Source organism: Alosa sapidissima, chromosome 5 (genome assembly GCF_018492685.1).
Source record: "Alosa sapidissima isolate fAloSap1 chromosome 5, fAloSap1.pri, whole genome shotgun sequence".
In the NCBI taxonomy this organism is placed as follows: domain Eukaryota; kingdom Metazoa; phylum Chordata; class Actinopteri; order Clupeiformes; family Clupeidae; genus Alosa; species Alosa sapidissima.
The window spans coordinates 33463716-33478235 of NC_055961.1; the positions used below are offsets into that span (position 1 = coordinate 33463716).

General features: G+C 45.5%; 2 protein-coding genes across 5 annotated transcripts in view; both read left to right on the plus strand.

Moving 5' to 3' along the window:
- The window catches only part of LOC121708759, a 30263-nt gene extending 23357 nt beyond the window's left edge, over positions 1–6906 (plus strand). Inside the window, exon 2 of the mRNA XM_042091622.1 lies at positions 6896–6906. The gene's annotated coding sequence lies outside the window, so the exon portion shown is untranslated. The remainder of the gene's footprint in view (positions 1–6895) is intronic.
- A 2270-nt stretch (positions 6907–9176) lies between these two features.
- LOC121708761 (voltage-gated potassium channel subunit beta-3) overlaps positions 9177–14520 on the plus strand; it is a 16837-nt gene continuing 11493 nt past the window's right edge. For all 4 annotated transcript variants that reach the window (XM_042091627.1, XM_042091629.1, XM_042091628.1 and 1 more), the window contains exon 1: positions 9177–10600. In XM_042091627.1, the coding sequence (XP_041947561.1) occupies positions 10350–10600 (251 nt within the window). In that variant the 5' untranslated portion in view covers positions 9177–10349. The remainder of the gene's footprint in view (positions 10601–14520) is intronic.

Here is a 14520-nt window from a genome sequence, read left to right on the forward strand (position 1 = left end):
TGTGTGTGTGTGTGTGTGTTTATGTGTGTGTGTGTGTGTGTGTGGGTGTGGGTGTGTGGGGGGGGGGGGGGGGGTTGTGTATGTATTCATAGGTCTATAGAAAAAATTACTGTATTGAGCTAATGGTAACTTGGGGAGACACAAAAATATAGTAAAAAAGAAGTTTTACTGTACATAAAGTCGACTTTTTGTAGAACATTCCTTTCAAAGTATCTGCATTGGTTCTGAACATTTCAACCGTATTTCAATCCATACCTACATAGAGAGTACAGTATGTCTACTCATAGGCCTATACTAAGGCAATGATTGGATGGTGTTCAGTAAAGTAATGAGTGTTTACACATGTGAAGAGAGAGAGTGAAGCACTGGTGATTTAGTGTGGCATTTTGATGTTTGAAAAATGAAATCAAGTTACTTCCTGTTCGATTTTTGTGTGTTAAGTAGAAAATTGTGTGTGGTGTTTTGCAAAATGTGAGTCAAACACTGAGAATTAGTGTATGGTTTTGCAGATTTGGTGTGGGGTTCTGATGTTTGGAAGACATGTTTAGAAAATTGTGTGACAAGCAAAGATTTAGTGTGTAATCATTTGAAAAAAAAAACTGTAAAGCATATAGCCCACAACACATTAGCCCTTAGCAGAATTCGATGGGAAAGGTTTGGAGCTGGCTTCTTAGTATTAGTCCTTCACACCCACATTTGCAGCTCTTACCCTTGGTTTTCAGTTTTCATCTCAGTACACAAGGGGGAAAATACACTCTCCCTTTGTGTATGCATTATGCATAAGTGCAGTGTGAGAGGGCTTGCGTGCTGCTACTGCTGCTGCTGCTGTTGTGTGTGTGTGTGTGTGTGTGTGTCTGTGTGAGAGAGAGAGAGAGAGAGAGAGAGAGAGAGAGAGAGAGAGAGAGAGAGTCTGTGTTATACAGAAGTAGCATGAACATGTTCATATGTAACAGAGAGCGAGAGATTTAGTGAGTTTGTGTGTGTACTCATACTAGGTGACATGCTTTCTGTGTCTGAGTCCCATATGGGTGACCTGTGCTTTCTGTGTCTGAGTCCCATATGGGTGGTATTCCTCGCCATTAGGACCAGGGATTATTAAAGTGCCACACACGTTTTTTGAGTTATGTAACAGATTACTGAAAACCTGCATTTCCCCACTTCCTGAGGCTGGATAAGTATTCGAGGGCAACAGATTGGGGATAAAAGGGGTTAGTCTCCCTCCCTCACTCTCCCCATCTCTCCCTCCCTCTCTCTCTCTCCCTCTCTCCCTCCCTCTCTCTCCCTCCCTCTCTCCCCCTCTCTCCCTCCCTCTCTCTCCCCATCTCTCCCTTCCTCTCTCCCTCCCTCTCTCCCCCTCTCTCCCTCCCTCTCTCCCCCTCTCTCCCTCCCTCTCTCTTTCCCATCTCTTACTCACTTATGTGCTAAAAGCATTCAACAACAAAAAAAACATACGACAAGTGAATGGCAATCAACAAACAGAACAAGCACTCGACATATTCACATAATGACTCACAAAATGCCCACCATGAACAATAAGCCCACTCCTGATCATGCATTACACCCCCCCCCCCAATCTTGGTCCCTGCATGCCCTGGCCTGTGTCCTGGGGCAGGTAAGATGGGGGATAAGTGATGTCATCCTGGGCATCCCTCCTGCGCTCTGACAGGGCCCATCCATCCTGGCTGATAATGACGGCTGGTGTGGGGGCTCTGAAAGCCTGCTCATCTAATTAATCTGCACTTGTTGGCCATTAGTGCTGGGGAGGATCTTCACTTAGTGGAGACCAGCCTCGTGTCTTTATCTTGAGACTGCTGCCTGGCAGGCAGGCATATCCCTTCCCATCATATACTGTCTTTTATTTGTCTTTTTCTTGTCAGTCTAATATGAAATTGGGCAGTCCATTTGTGTAGTTAAGAAAACTTTGAGCAATATTGTTCATGCTCGGCCATGCTTGCTTGGTTGCACCGCCAATCAGGAAATAGCTAAAGCTTCTTCTGAGTCATATAGCACTTTATGAACAGTGCTGTGCCTGTGAAACATTTTGTAATGAATGCATAAGATACAGGTATTCTCCAGTAATGCTAGTAATGCAGTACCCTGTACATGGGATTTTCTGCATTGGTAGGAACTGGGAATTGGCTCCTGCAGCCACCAGCTAATGAGCAGGCATCTCCCCTGTCAGCTTTTCCCCTTCCCCTTGGTAACCCTTAGTAACCATGGTTTCCACAGATAGAAAGTGCCAGAATGTGGGAGAACTCTGCGCACCCGATATTTCTCATTTGTAAGATTGACGCAGAGGAGAAAAGAGAGGAAGGGGGCCAGACAGAATGATGGAGATCGAGGGAGCCATGGGTGAAAGAAAAGAGAGAGAGGAAGAAAGAGAGAGAGGGGGAGAGAGAGAGAGGGGGAGAGAGAGAGGGGGAGAAAGAGAGAGAGGGGGAGAGAGAGAGAGGAAGAGATCTGTCGTTGCCAGCTGCCAGCGTGTGCGTGGTCAATCAACAGAATGCTTAGCCCAGCAGCTTAATCCCGGATAATCACGGCTCCTCAAATCCACTGGCAGCTCAGAGGGGTACGGAGGAGCTCGGAGACGGTCCCTGGGGTTACCTCAACAGCCTGCGCGCACTCAACGGCCGCTGGAAAGCCATCACTTCAAGCTGAGATTATAAAAAAGGAAGCCCATACCCCCTGCCCTGTCCTGAGGAACAGTCATTGAATTCCAGTAAAAAAAATCAATGGTGTCTACTCCCTGTGCTGTCACTTTTAGTCCATGATCTGATCCAGTAGTTTACTGGAGCCAATCAAAATCTCTCTATCGCTTAGACTGTTCATTTATTAAAATGGCACATGGGGTGTTCGGATGTTCAGCAGAGTGTGCTCAAAATACAGATAGACTTCTGTAGTCTTCACAAGAACACATGAGAAATGAAGTTGAATTGTTGCCATTTTAATAGTGTTTTATACATTATATTACTCTTCTACACACTTTCTAGCTATTAAATTAAACCTCAAAGGATGTGGTGTTTAAAAAACGACACAATCGCCTGTTCCATCTTACAACAGACAGTGCTTGAAAATTCCACACCCATTTTTTGGTGGACTCTATTGTAGGCACTGATTGTAGCCTGCAGTAGCAGAAGAGGCTGATTCAGAGAGATGGCTGCGGGTCCCTCTGGCTTCAGTGTCAGGGGCTTGTCCAGGAGGCATTGTCTCATTGGAGTAGCCAACATATAGCGCCTGTCTGCGGTCACCTACTCTGGCCTGCCCTGTGGCGCTCCCCACTCTGTGCCCTCTCTGTCCATCTGTCTGTCTGTCTGTCTGTCTGTCTGCCCCGCTGTGTCCAAATGCTTTCTAGCCTGGCCCCTGTCCACTCTCTTCTTGCTCAATGGTTGAATCAGTGCACGCCACCGTATGTGAAGCAAGGGCAATGGTATCAGCACATGGTTCTAGTCGGATTACATCAAGCTGGAATTGTAAAATCAAACATTGTCCCTGTCTGTTCACCACTGTCTGTCACATTCTTTCTTGATCTCTCCTCTCTTGTCTTTCTTTTCCTCGTCAGTTACCGCCCTCCTCTCAGTGACCAGAGCGCACAGATGTTCGGCCCTGTTTTAGCAGCATTCAGACCGGAGGTGTCTAGAGGGATCTTTAAGAGGCTTTCCTCCCTCTCTAGGGAATAAGAGAAAAAAGGGTTTGAAAGCAAAGGAGAGCGGAAGGATTAACTCTATGACACCTAATGGTTCTAACCTTTCACAAGAGAGCAGTGTAGAAACTCCCCTGACTTCTCCCAGACCTAACACAATACTAGCATACTGGCATATGCTGTGAGGCCATTATTCATCAGGGCTATTTGTCATCATTTTCATTGGCTTATGTTTGTCAGTTATTAACATTTCCTGGGTCTCTGTCTATGTTATATGTGATTCACATCTCCACTGTATTTGGTAAAGAACAACAACAATTCCTAATATACCTGTTTACTTGACAACTAACTGATTAATATGAGTATAACAAATAACAGTGATAGACAGCAATAGATCACAAATGTTTTGACAGTTTTGATTTTGGTGAGATGGGTTCCCTCTCAAGTGTATGAGCTTTTGAGCCAACATCTGATATGAAGTAAGCTATGATGCTGAAGCTCATGCTTGTTCTTGTTCTTCACTTTGTTCCATCCGGGCCTTGGTTTAATCTGGGCCAGTGAAAGCTGTGGCATTAGTGGGTTTTTCTGAAGGGCATCAGTATAAATCCCCCTCATGTCCATTGGTGTGTTTGTATGTGTGTGTGTGTTTGTGTGTGTGTGTGGGGGGGGGGGGGGGTGGAGAGAGAGAAAAAGAGAGATTCTGGCTCTCTGTACATCAGATGAAAATTTGGTAACATCTGATAAGTCCATCTTTGACTCACGCTATAACAATGTCTTAACTGCGGTCTAACCAGACTCTTTGCAAGACCGGGTATTAAACTCACAGATAAGGAGCCGGAGAGGGAACTGCAGCTCTTCTTTTGGAGAAATAATCAATTTTATGGGACCATTTTTGGAATTGTCTCACATTTATCATTTTGTTCTCATTCTTTTTAAGTTTTCATATTCGTTTGGTATTTTGAACTGAAACTGCATAGAGGAATGGGAGAAACTTATCTTCCTAAGTTGTGACTGGCTGTTCTCCAGGGCTGCTTGAGTATTGATTCAGACCAGAACTGATGTATTGTAGATTATCTTGTGTCATCCTTCAAAGTCACACTCTGCAGCTAAAGTAGGAAAACACATCCATCGCAACTATGTTTGGGGGTCGTGGAGGGAAAGGGAGCAAGATGACCGTGGAGGACCTGTACGGCATCAGCAAGAAGCCCAAGGCGTCGTCCAACAACGCGCCGAATGGGGGCGCACGGGGGCGCAGCCAGGGCCAAAAGGGCGATTCGGACGCGCTGGCCTCGCAGATCCTGGAGGCGGCGCACAGGCTGGTGGAGCGTCGGCGGCTGGAGCTCTACCTGCGCGAGTGCGGCCTCAGCTTGACCAGCTGCCAATCAGAATGCCAAGCCATGCTCTACAGGTGAGTGGTGGGAGCAGTGAGTTAGTGTCCCCTGACCTGACAGACAAACAAAGAAGAAAAAAGCAAGGTGAGGTATGAGAAGAGAGAAGAAGGGGAAGCAGCTGAGAAGTTCTGCAGTAGTGCATAAGGCTGAGTCAGAAGAGGGATCCTGCTTTTGCTTGCAGATATTGCCTCATAACAAAACAATGTTGTTTTCATACTCAACATTGTATATCGGTTAATGTCTATATCGGATGAATGATGTTATTGGGTATTTCATAGACTGGCAGTGAGGCAGTTCACTCAGTTCAATGCAGCAGTTCAATTAATTAAGCCTTCTACAAATATTTCTGCTCTGTGACTGCAGACATTAATCAACAAATAATGTAATTTTTCCTTGGGCCAAAATGCTTCCGTGGACCTGTCTCATATATTCTCCCTTAACACTTCCCATTCCATGAGATTTGCTCACGCAGGGCAGTCTGGTCCATTCTGGATTGTGTAGATATCGGTCTCTGTGAGATACTGAATTGAATTTGTACATAGTGTCCTCACGTACGTGTCATAAACTGAAAGAGTAGAGAGGCTGACAGTCATGAATATACATGGCTTAGACAGGATACGGAATAACGTCACGTCGCTGAGGACTGCACAGTGAGGATGGATTACCTTCAAAGAAAGGAGTCCGGGAGTCTAAGGTGAAACACAGGTCACCTCCGTCAAAAGAGAGGGAAAGGATGTGATCAGGGGTGTAAGGAAATAAAAGGTTTATTTAACAGGAAATGGTCTTTGAGACTGTCATAATATGTGGATTAACCAAAGACATAACTTTTAATTGCGATCATGGAGCATTCTGTAATGTCAGGGAAACTGATGCCTGTTACTCGGGTCAGAGCTGTGTTTGCTTCAGATGGATGCACTTAAAAGGTTTAAGTCCCCTGAGAGGAATAGTTTTCTGAGATTTTTCCTATGAATAAAAGAGACACTTATCCTCATAAATAATGGAGTTGCAATTTCCTTCTCCTCCACTAGAGGGTTGGACAAAATAGAATAAGAAGCAGCAGGATTCTGCAGCATGTTCCTTTGTATGTGTGTGAGTGTGCATCATGTGTGTGTGTGTGTGTGTGTGTGTGTGTGTGTGTGTGTGTGTGTGTGTGTGTGTGTGTGGCTATACAGGCACTTGTGTCTGTGTGATTGTGGAGAGAGAGAGAATGAGAAACCAAATTTATAATTGAGTTTTGATATACCTTATTCATCTATTATTCCCAGCAAACTATTTCTGACCAGACCTACTTTGTCAATGTCTAACAGCCAATTTGGTTTGACTTTATAATTATGACTTCATTAGAACAATCCTTAAAGGCATGGACACACATACAGAAAAAAAAACTAGTGCACACCTCTGCATGCACTCTCTCTCTCTCTCTCTCTCTCTCTCTCTCTCTCTCTCTGTCTAAAATGAATCTCCACAACAAACTTTCTACAGGATTTTTATGGATACTGTGTCAGAGTGAACTGCGGCTATAACCTTGAAATCTCATTAACCTTCACTGATCGCTCCAATAGCCATAACTAAAACGTGACTCACTCTAGAATTAAGAGCACTCCATATGAGTTCACAAGGCTAACGGAGATCTATAAGCATCTCTGATGTCGGATCAGTGGCCTCGTCCACTATTCTGCCCCGCTGCTCTTTTGTCTTGTCAGACCACCGTGTGGACTTGCGGGGGTGATAGCACAGGTCACTAAAAGTCAAGTGTGTACTTTTAGAATTGTCCTTGTGGCTGTGTCTGCCCCTGTGTGACCACACTATTCTTTAAAGCAACGCATTCTAACGCGTCACATGAGACCGTCCATCACATAAAAAGGATCAGAAGAGATACAGTGGAGTGACGTGACAAAAAAGTACACAGAGGCACAGTACAACCTGCACAGTGTGACTCAGGAGAGAGAAGAGAATGTTCTGTCTCCTTACCTTCCTTTGCCTACTGGATTACTACCTGCACGAGAATATGTTCATGCTGTTAAGCCAGGCTATTTTGGGAACATTGTGAAAAGACTCTACAGAAACATTGCATTTGTGAATGAAATGAATGAGTGAATCTGAAACACACACACACACACACATACACAGAGAGAGACACACACACACACACACACACACACACACACACACACACACACAACCTCATAATGACAGAGCAGAATTAAACATTGACATTACATAGAGTGTGTGTCCTTGGTTCCTGTGGTGGCCACATTCTTTTTATTGCTGTCTGGGTCACAGTGTGACCGCGGTGGTCAATAGCATAGATCAGTTAAGCACAGACAGGACCCGTGGCTCAAGGGCTGTGCTTTTCACTGACTTAAAAAATATGAAAAGTGGTAGAGTCACAGAACCACATAATCAGATCATGTCATGACAGTTATCAGAATCACATCAGAATCACATAATCAGATCATGTCATGACAGTAATCAGAATCAGATATTTCTGAGATGATGTGCCATGTTTGAACACCGAGGTCACAAGTCTACCATATGATATGAGTTAACTCAGAAGATGCTGCCTCTTCACTATCTGTCTTTTAGCCTAGTGGCATGATCTCTCTTTTTCATGCACTCTTTCTTTCTCTCTTGCTCTCTCTCGCACTCATTCACTCTTTTTCTGAAGCAGACACACTGAAGCAGACACATACACACTCATAGACAAAAACTAAACTGCACACAGTTCCCAGAGTTCCAGTTCAGTGATGATAAAATTCTAAAAATTATTATGAAAACTGATTCATCCCTGAGTGATGACAACACTATGACTGGTATTCTACCTTATCAGTGACAACAGAAAACATCAGTATTTTAATATCCATGTTCCTTTCTCCCTCTCTCTCCCTCCCTCTCACTCTCTCTATCTCTCTTTCCCTTCCATCCCTCTGTCTTTCTCCACATTTTCTGATGCTTGAGTAGTGTGTGCAGGTGGTTGCTCTTTTTGTAGTCTCGGGTACAGACACACTGTAGCCTACTCACTGCACAGAAAAGCTGAATTCTGATTGGCTCGCTATTCCATTTTAGGTCACTGTGATTGGAGAGCTGGGTAGTGTCTGAGCACTCCTGGCCAGTGGTTTCGAGAGAGCACCAGTTCACTTTTATCCACAAGAAAATGTAGTCAATATCTCATAAGAGATTTATACTATCAATAGCATCTCTGCAGAGGGAGCGTGTGTTACTGTGGTTCCTTGGAAATGTTTTACTCTACTCCATAATCTACCCGGTCTTCCATAGAACTCAAACATCTTTTATGTGTAAACCTTTTTTTGTTCAAACTGCAAAATGATTTAAAAAATGATTTAAGTTTGGCCCAAATTTCATATCAATGTCCAAACCTAAATCATAGTATCTACAATCTATCTCATGTGAGCAGACATTAAGTCCAGTTTCTTAATTCAGCTAATTCCCAAAGTTTCATTGCAATCCATCACTGGCAACCTTCTACTCCATAACACTTGCTATGGTGCGGACAAAATTGTTTGTGTGTGTGTGTGTGTGTGTGTGTGTGTGTGTGTGTGTGTGTCTGTGTCTGTGTCTGTGTATGTGTATGTGTCTGTGTCTGTGTCTGTGTATGTGTATGTGTATGTGTTAGGTATTTGGTTCAGTTCATCTCAGAGGCTGCTGCTTAATCAGTGAAGTGCTCAACTGCATGCCTCTGTTACAGTGTTCTAGTGCAGTGAAAAGGGGGGAAGGGAGAGAGAGAGAGAGATGAGGGGGAGGGGGGCCTGGCGCACAGTGTGTGTTTATTGAGAAGGGAGTGGTCATTAGCCTTTATTGAAGGAGAGAAGGTCTTTGGAATAATCGAGTGAATCGTACCCAGGTCATACAGTGCTGAATAAGTTCATCGATTTATCTGTGAATCAAATACATGAATAAAATTAAGAGAAAACGAGGAAATGTGACTGAAGCAAAAATACTTATTATGAATGTTTATCTCTGCTATTTATTTATTGTGCACTTTATTTGACTCCATGTTACCTGAAAACATACGGGGGGGGGGCAGCCAAATTTTCAATATCTGTGTATGCCCGCGCGTGTTTGTGTGAGGGAGGGAGAGATAGGGTGGCGAAGAAGAGAGAGAGAGAGAGAGAGAGAGAGAGAGGAGGCGGGGAGTGCGGAACCAGAGACTCTGCATGTTGAGTAAACATGTATGAGGTTGCCTGCCACAAAAACGGGAGTATTTTTTTAACCTTTGCGGAACGTTATCGCGGTATGTGGATCAAATGGCAAGTAATGCATAGCACTGTTACCATCGTTAATGATGTTACTAAGCGATAATTGCGCATGTCATTTTGTTTGACAGAGAGAGATGAGTGCTGTGAATCGTTCTCCCTCCATCCTATTAGTAATACCCGGTGATGATCATGATGGCAATTACTGCCCCTAATAATCACAGCGCGAGATTTGGCGCCGCTCATGTTGCCGTTTGTATCAGTTCGATGTTGCGTGAGCGCGAACATTGTGTCAGATAGTGTTCTGTTCATTGCTCGTTTGGCTCTGTGAGCGTGTCTGGTCGCAATATTCTCCGTGCGCTCTCCTTTAGGTATAGCAGTGTGTCAGTGAGAGATTGTGTCCAGGCGAGTTGGTGAACTGTCATTCGATTTATGTCCAATTGGTTCGAGGCCGAAGATGGCGAGGCTAGGGGGTATGCACGCTCAGTGCCCGTGAAGCTCGACTGTCAGCTGCACAGCATTCACCAAGGCAGTCACCGTCGCCCTGTACATCGGAGGGATTCGAACATCGCGCAGGTATAGATTAATTCAGTTTTCTGAATATATACACAATCGTAGAAATGTTTTAACTTGCGTTCAATCTGTTCGCAAGTCAGAACGGGTGAAGAATCTGTTGCGCATCGAAAGACCCGGCAAGCCTTGGGTGGTACCGCAGGTACCGCAGCTTGAAGACGAGCACTTGTGCCTACCAAGTTACCCTATCATTATCATCGTTCTGCGAGGAAAAAAACTATTTTCTTGGAAAGCGTGTTGGTGAATAAGTTCAGAGGCTCCCTCTCAACCCGTAGCGACGTACACACAGGAGTGCCCAAGTCGGCGGCACAGACGCTGACTCTGCGTCCGGCAGGTTAGGGCCTGGACCTCCGCCAGTCGTGACTCTTGGCGCCAGCCAGCAAACAAACCGTCGCTGTGTGGGGACTGCTTGTTTGGACGGCATCCCTCCTCCGCAGCACCAACAACCAGTACAAGCCCGTGCTTGCAGGTGCATGACCTGAAGCTCAGCCACAAACCAGAGGCAGACAGGTACACGGGGAAAACATCAGAATGCAGGTGTCATTCGCCTGTACAGAACACAACCTCAAGAGCCGCAGTGAGGACCGGCTGTGTGGCCTTCGCACCGCCCCACCACCGGGCGGTGGCAGCGGCGGGGGGAGCGGCCAGGGAAGCAACGGGAACTACAACGTCCAGAACGTGACCAAGACTCAGCTCCGGGAGCAGTCGGGGTCCCGGCTCGTCCCGCAAGGCCACGCCCACATGAAGGAGGCCATCGGCAGACACAGCAACATGAAGTACAGGTAAGAGCATTGGGGATTTGGACAGGTGCAGCAAAGCTGGGGCGGAAGGCTATACCCCGGGAGAGAATGACACATTACGAATTTAAACAAGGGTGGGGTGATGGCAGCTTATACCACGCTGGGCAGAAAGTGCACCTGTTGAAGTGGTATCTGATCCAGTGAATGAGCCGCCTGTGGCCTGCAGGGTTTTATCACATGCTTAAAGATTCATGAAGGCCCATTGACATCCACTTTAACACGATCCCCCACGGAATTGACTGACTGACTGACTGACTGACTGACTATGGATAATGTGTGCTGATGGGAGCAGCGGACAAGGCCACTCCACATGGAGGGGCTCTTCCTGTGGTGACCCCTGCCTCTGCCTCTCACTTCACCCAGCCTCATCCCCTGTCATCATCGGCACACTACAGTACAACAGCATCACTGGGGCCAATCATAATGGGACCGTGATAGACTAGGGGGAAGGGTTTGGCATGCTTGTGTGTGCGTGTGTGTGTGTGTGTGTGTGTGTATGTGTGTGTGTGGGTGTGTCTGTGTGTGTGATGGATAAAAATGGCTAGCTTGGCACATTTTCTTCACTGCTACATCAGGTCTTACATAAGAAAATGAGCCCAATAACATATGAACTGGACCAGCTGACTGAACGTGATTCCCCTCTAGCTAGAACATGCATGCTCTATGTATGTCTGTTTGCGTGTGTGTGTGTGTGTGTGTGTGTGTGTGTGTGTTTTTTAGTGACTCAGTGTGTGTGCACCCAATTATGAGGCTGTGTCTGGTTGTATTTGCATTTCCGTGTGGGTAATCTCATGCACATTAGAGATTATTCTACACTGGCCATTTTTAAAGCCTGGACTCTGATTCTAATGATCTCATTTGCAAACAAAAAATAATTATTTCACCTTTGTTGCCTCTCAAAAGGTAAGGGGTGATAGATTCTCTAATCTAGTCAGAACGAGTATAAGATATGCAATAAATAAACAAAACGTGTCCAACTAGACTGTGATTCCATTATAGGAAAAGCATCCGTTGCAGCCAAGTGTCCCCATTCTTGTGGATGGGTGAAGAAAATGCCCGATAGCTCAGCCTTGACACATTTCTCATCACTCAATTAAGTTTTCTTTTAAAGGGGCTGTTTTAAATGGGATCTGCAGAAGCTAGAAACTAGGAAGGCAGAAAATCTGACAGCTAGGGCGAGTGTTCAGTAAAAAGATTATTTTTATGTGAGGCAAACCCGAGATGATTACAAAGATAGTGTCATGTCATTTTCTGGGTTTTCCAATTCCTGACAAAAAAAAAGAAAAACAACAAAGCTGTGAAAAACATGCTGAAGCCAGAGGGGCACGGTCAGAGCTGGTTGCCGATGGTAACGGGCTGCTGAGGGCTGCCGGCTGGCTGGCTGGCTGGAGGGAGCAGTGCTCTGTGTGTGTGTGTGTGTGTGTGTGTGTGTGTGTTTGTGTGTGTGTGTGTGTGTGTGTGTGTGTGAGAGAGAGGTGCAGCAGTGCGTGGCTGCCTTACTTAAGAGGCGGCAAGCCTTTCCGCACTCACACACACACACACATGCATTCACACACATGGATGCACATACACACGCACACACACACACACACACACACACACACACACACACACACACACACACACACATGCGTGCACACACGGACGCACATACACACACACACACATATCCACTGTACTCCCACACAGTGAAGGCTGAAACATCTGCGACACACACATGCACTACACACACCCATATGAGCACACACAGATGCACTACACACACCCATGAGCACACACACATGCACTACACACACCCATGAACACACACACATGCACTACACACACCCATGAACACACACACATGCACTACACACACCCATATGAGCACACACACACAAACACGCGCACACTCCATATACCCACATGAAGTGCATACACACACACACATACACTCACTCACAGGCTTAGACACATTTACACACATTAACGTGGAGATAATCTTATATAGAGAATGGACTGGCCGAGGAGTAGCCATTAATAGAATTGCATTAGGCATGTTGTGTGAAGGCCTGCAACATCTTGTGTGACCTGGCATTTAATGGGTCTGCACTCTGGAACAGTGTCTCCATAACTACAGCCTTTTTGCACACTGTTTGCGAGTTTACATGCATCATTTAGGCAGTCGGACTGAGATGAACCACACTGTGATGAATGTGCAAGGCCTTTTTTTATTTTTTATTTTATTGCTCTGTACCGAACACCTGTTCCCAAACACTGGCATATTCAAACACCCGGTGCTCATGAATGTGAACACATGAGCTTGGAGGCTGTGCTGTTTTTTGAGGCTGATTCGCGACAACGCGGCTCCTGAATGCGTGCTCGACTCGCATTAGTACATTCTGAGCTAATGTCCATTCACAATGACCACTGTGGGGCTTTTTAAATGTTTCACTGGCCCCTCCGTTTGCTGTTGTTCACTGAGCAGGATTTGCAGGGGCTGTTTGTATGGTAATCCAGGTCTGACCGCTCTACAAGCTGAGGCTCAAAAAACAGCCCCTAGTCATTCGTGTTGCTGTTGCTGTTCCTGCTGTTGACGTTGCCTCTGTTAGAGTGTTGCGTTTGTAAATGCTCCAGGGGTGTAGTAGGGTGGACTCTGGGTGCACCTCACACGTCAATCAGGAGTTCAGAGGCAGGGGGAGACGCAGAGCCGGCGCACAAACGTCCTTGAAGAATGTCAAAATTTCGACAAGTGACAATGGTCGCTTGTGGCAAAAGGGAAATGAATTAAACACAAATTCACACACATTTTCACATGCAGAAACAGGGTGTCATGTTGCATGCTGCGGATGTCAGTTGTCAGGGTCAAGGTTACCAAATTATTGACCTTGCTGTGGATTTGTTTTTTTGTTCAGACACAGTATGTGATAGTAATAAATCATTGTCATTGTAGGGAATGCTTATAACTGGCTGTAGACATCAGTGATCATGTGTTTTATGTTCCTCACAGCTTTTCTGACACACCCCGCAAAGCGACAATTTAACAAGCAAGATAATCACACAAGCACAAACTGCGTCAGATGTAGTGCATTTAGTAATTTGTCATCTTGTTTGAATCTACCAGTTGACAAAACATGCTACAACATATTTGCTTGTTTATGATGTGCAAAGAAAAACAACCTATGGAGGAAAAGCAAGCGAAAATGGCACAGGCTTGTGTAAACCTGAACGAGCGTGACATTCCTTGTTTCTTTTCCGGGGCTAAGAGAGCTCATGGGTATTTTGCGCGATGTTTGTTAACACTCATTTACATAAGAGATGAGCCATTATGACAGTGGAAAGCCTGCAGGGCCTGTGACATGCTGAGCCATACCTAAAACTAACCCACAGGTCAGGGAGCTCACAAATCACATCTCTTCATTTGCCTTTTAAATGGCAAAAGTCTTAACGTTGTCAGGCATGATTTTACAGTCATAGTCCTCCCGCATGCACGGCACATACATGCCAATGGTTTGTTTTGCAGGTCGCCTATTGATCATAGCCAGTTGTCATGCCAACAGTGCAAGTTATGCTAATATAGCACTTACAAATATTCGAATGACTGATGCGCTGATCCTAGGGAGTAGTTGTTGCAGGTATGAATGGAAGCACTTGCAGGTATTATTTCTGCATTGTGCAAATAAGCTGCTTCCTTGCAGTTGAAAGTGGAGACCCCCCCCCTCCTCTCCACCCCTATACAGGAGCCTGCTGCGCAACACAAGGGGCTGTGATATATGATGGTGCAGCACATAAGGGTGGGACCACGGCTCGGCTGGAGTTTAGTTTCTCCTCCCTTCTCCCACTGCTTCTGTCTACTCTCATCTCTTGCTCTCTTGTTCTCTCCCTCCCTCTCTATCTGTCTCTCTCTCTCTCTCTCCCTTCCT